This window comes from Nematolebias whitei, chromosome 4 (assembly GCF_014905685.2).
Source record: "Nematolebias whitei isolate Nwh7 chromosome 4, NemWhi1, whole genome shotgun sequence".
Classification (NCBI taxonomy): domain Eukaryota; kingdom Metazoa; phylum Chordata; class Actinopteri; order Cyprinodontiformes; family Rivulidae; genus Nematolebias; species Nematolebias whitei.
This window is the reverse complement of record NC_056501.1, coordinates 20820363-20824345: the sequence shown is the minus strand read 5'-3', so window position 1 is coordinate 20824345 and position 3983 is coordinate 20820363. Positions and strand designations below refer to the sequence as shown.

Here is a 3983-nt window from a genome sequence, read left to right as displayed (position 1 = left end):
CACTCTGGTCTTACCTGACAGGAGGAAAACATCTGAGGAGGTAAGACTTTATCTGATATGTTTAAATATTTAAAACTGTATTGTGAGTTACAGCTATTTTTCTGAATGCATAAACGTACATAGATGTATGCTTCCAAATGTGGAGGCTCTTGATTACACAATTTCTATTTTTAAATCTTAAAAATAAAAAACAAATTTAATCAAAACTACCCAGTGAAACTGGATTACAAATGTTCCAACAAAGTGGTAAAAAGTTGATAGGACAAACATTTTACTCTTTTTCTTTTCTTTTTTTTTGTTGTCATATGTTAATGCCAGAATATAATTTGAATATTTAATTAGCTTTTTAAATTTTATTTTTTTATTTTTTTATTAGCTGTTTTAAAATGTCTGTGCAAATCAAACGTAGGCAGCTCTGCGCATCGCAATTTAAATAATAGTATTTGTGTTTTGGACATCATTTATAATACAACTTAGATCACTAAATCATTTTATTTTTTATGGCAAATACGGCTTCTAAATCTCAATTAGTGTTCTGGATGTTTATCTTGTTTATATTTAACTCACATTGTAAATGTTTTTTTTGACAACCAGAACATCAGTCTGGCCAACATGTTGCCTTATTGATAACAACCAGTAAATAAAATCAACTACATCATACAACATGAACAATTAAACCATAAATTAATTGTCCATTCTTGTATATAATTATGGATAAATTCATATGTAACTGTACTGTAACATTGATACACATGTTGAACTATATGCCTTGACTTTGTTGTTTTTATCAACAAATGTTTTGCTGTTGGAAGATAAGACATGAGTGATTCAGCACTCAGGTGCAACACACAAACCCGTCCTTTATGATGTTCAGAGTGATTATTTAGTTTTCCAGTGGGGAGCTTGCCTGATTCTTTTAGTAAGGTCATAGATCGTACAAATGTTTTATTTGTATGTTTGTGGTATTAGAGTCAGGGTTTATACACCCAATTGCCATAATAATATTGGTAGCAACCTTTGTGTAGAAAGCAATGTCTGAAGTTGTATTGATATATATTGGAAGCACTGTGCCTTTCTATTTGATGGTGTGCAATCTCGGATTGAGCAATTTGTTTAACTTTAATACAGTCTAACTGCTTTTTATATTGCTTTGCATTCCTTTACTTGTCATGTGCAGTGTCAATTTACTGAACCTTTGCATACAGTCACATACTTACTGTTACTTAATTCTACTCATATTTGATAAACTGATAATGCCATTTGTTACTTCTTGTGTGGAAGATGCGAGTTTAATACAAATGTTTTGAGATTGCGTTGTATATCTTTTGGGGGTGTCTTATAAGGAACTTCAGGTTGAAGCACAACTTGTTAAAAAAAAAAAAAAAAAACTGTTACTAGAAGCTATCACTGTCCATGGTCCTGAATCATTTCACATCAGCTCTTTCATCCATCCATCCATTATCTTTTACCCACTTTATCCTTTAATGGTTATGGGGGTCAGTGGTACCCATGTCCAGCAATCACTATGAGAGGGGCAGGGGACATCCTGGACAGGTCTCCAGTCCACCACAGGGCCACATAGAGATAAATGAGACAAACAACCATTCACTCACTCACTCACTCACTCACTCACTCACAGACACACAGACATAGTTACCAATCAGCCTAACATGCATGTGTTTGGTCTGTGGGAGGAAACTGGAGTACCTGGAGAAAACCCTCGAAGGCTCGGAGAGAACATGCAAACACTACTCAGAAAGGGGTCCTGGACGGGATTTGATTTTGAACCAGTAACCTTCTCAATGGGAGGCAGCAACTCGACCAACTGTGCCACCATGCCACTCTCAATTCTTTCAATACAATTTAATAATCCTGATGCATGCTCAATAATCCAGGTAGACAGATTAAAAAATAAAAATAAAAGTCAGGAGGACCTGACCTTAACTTTATTAGACTATTAAATAATACTGTTAAAAAAAAATAAAAAATAAAAAAAAAAGCTCCGTTTCATTGATATTTTAAAATAAATGTGTCAATAAAGCTGAGTTCAAGTCCAAAGGTTTTATGTTTTTTTATGGACACCATTTGAACTGATTCATTCCAGTTGATTACCCGGTATCTTTTAAAATAAAATATAAAACGTTGCTTCATGTAATTTAAAATTATGTGCAACGTTGTCCTCTTGGTGTCACTGTCATATAAGAAACCCATAAAGGCACGGTCAGACCCCAGAATCGTCCTTTGTTTGGTGGTTCTCTGCAGCGGAAGCAGACGAGATACTAACGGGTGACAGACAAGTCGGATTTATGATCAGAATTTGAAAAAAAAAAAAAAAAAAAAAAAGAATAGGAGGACGGTGCTTGTGTTTGATTAGAAACAATGAGTAGCGGCAGGAGATCTGAATCCATGGATCACCGCTGGGTTGTTTTTCATCTCTGTCTTCTGCTGATTGTCGGAGAGGAGGCTGGGGCTGAACTGAGGTACTCCATTCCAGAGGAGGTGAAAGACGGAACTGTAGTGGGGAACATCGCAAAGGATCTGGGTCTGGACAAGGGATCTTTGATAGATCGTCGTTTCCGTGTTGTGTCTGGATCCAAGGAGGATTTTTTCGAGGTGAACGCGGATAGTGGCGCGTTGCAGGTTCGTAAAAAAATCGACAGAGAGGAGCTTTGTCACGGCAGTGGCGCGTGTCTGATGGAGCTGAAGATCCTTGTGGAGAACCCTTTAGAAATGCATCATGTTGTTATAGAAATCACCGATGTAAACGATCACTCCCCGAATTTCTCTGAAAACGAACAAATGTTTGAAATAGGAGAGCAGTCGTCTGTGGGAACCCGGTTTCAGGTGCACGCAGCCCGTGATCCTGATGCGGGAGCGAACGCCATCCGCACGTACACGTTAACTGCAAACGAGCATTTTGACATAGAGGTAAGCCAAATTGATGAGGACAAAATACCATTTTTAGTGTTGAAGAAGTCTTTAGATAGAGAGGAAAATAATAAGCATTTGTTATTTTTAACAGCAGTAGACGGAGGTAAACCGCCTAAATCTGGAATATTAAATGTTTCTGTTATTGTTCTTGATAACAATGATAATCGCCCAAAGTTCATTAAAGAGATTTACCAAATTGAAATACAAGAAAACGCTTCTATTGGTTCAACTGTTACTAAATTAAGCGCTTTAGATCCAGATGAAGGGACTAACGGGGACATAGAGTACAGTCTCAGCAAAACATTGCCACGTAAAGTTTATAACATATTTAATTTGGATAGAGTGAGTGGAGAAATTACACTGAAAGAACAGCTGGATTATGAGGATTCTGATATTTACAAACTAGACGTCCAGGCGTCTGACAAAGGACAACCTCCACTGATAGGCAGGTGTAGACTTGTTTTAAAGATAAAAGATGTTAACGATAACGCCCCAGATATAGAAGTTACATCTTTATCAAAGACTGTCTCTGAAGATTCAAAACCCGGCACAGTCATCTCACTGATCAGCGTCAGGGATAAAGACTCAGGGGTAAATGGGAAAGTGGTGTTACAAATAAGTAATGATGTGCCTTTTGAATTAAAACCTTCATATAAAGAAAATATATATTCGGTTGTTACCAAGAACATTTTGGACAGAGAAATCAATCCAGAATATAAAATAATCATAAAAGCCACAGACTGTGGGGAACCTCCACTATCTGCTTTGAAATTGCTAAGTATTGAGATTACAGATGTGAATGACAACAGTCCGTGTTTTCCGCAAAACCCTTTACACGTTTATCTGGTGGAGAATAATGTCCCAGGAGCATCAGTATTTTCTGTTAGCGCCACGGACAAAGATGTGAATGAAAATGCAGCAATTTCATATCACTTAGTCAGAGAGAATGACGTCACAGCATTACTAAACATCAATTCTGATAATGGCCAAATATTTGCGATGAAAAGTTTTGACTTTGAGAGTCTGAAAACTTTCCAGTTCCAAGTTGTGGC

General features: G+C 36.9%; 2 protein-coding genes across 2 annotated transcripts in view; both read left to right on the top strand.

The window, feature by feature from the left end:
- LOC119408726 (protocadherin alpha-7-like) overlaps positions 1-823 on the top strand; it is a 2533-nt gene extending 1710 nt beyond the window's left edge. The window contains exon 2 of the mRNA XM_037675567.1: positions 784-823. Coding sequence (XP_037531495.1) covers positions 784-823 — 40 coding nt within the window. The remainder of the gene's footprint in view (positions 1-783) is intronic.
- Positions 824-2343: 1520 nt separating this feature from the next.
- LOC119408725 (protocadherin alpha-8) overlaps positions 2344-3983 on the top strand; it is a gene marked incomplete at its 5' end in the record, with an annotated part of 1913 nt that continues 273 nt past the window's right edge. The window contains 1 exon segment of the mRNA XM_037675566.1: positions 2344-3981. Coding sequence (XP_037531494.1) covers positions 2380-3981 — 1602 coding nt within the window.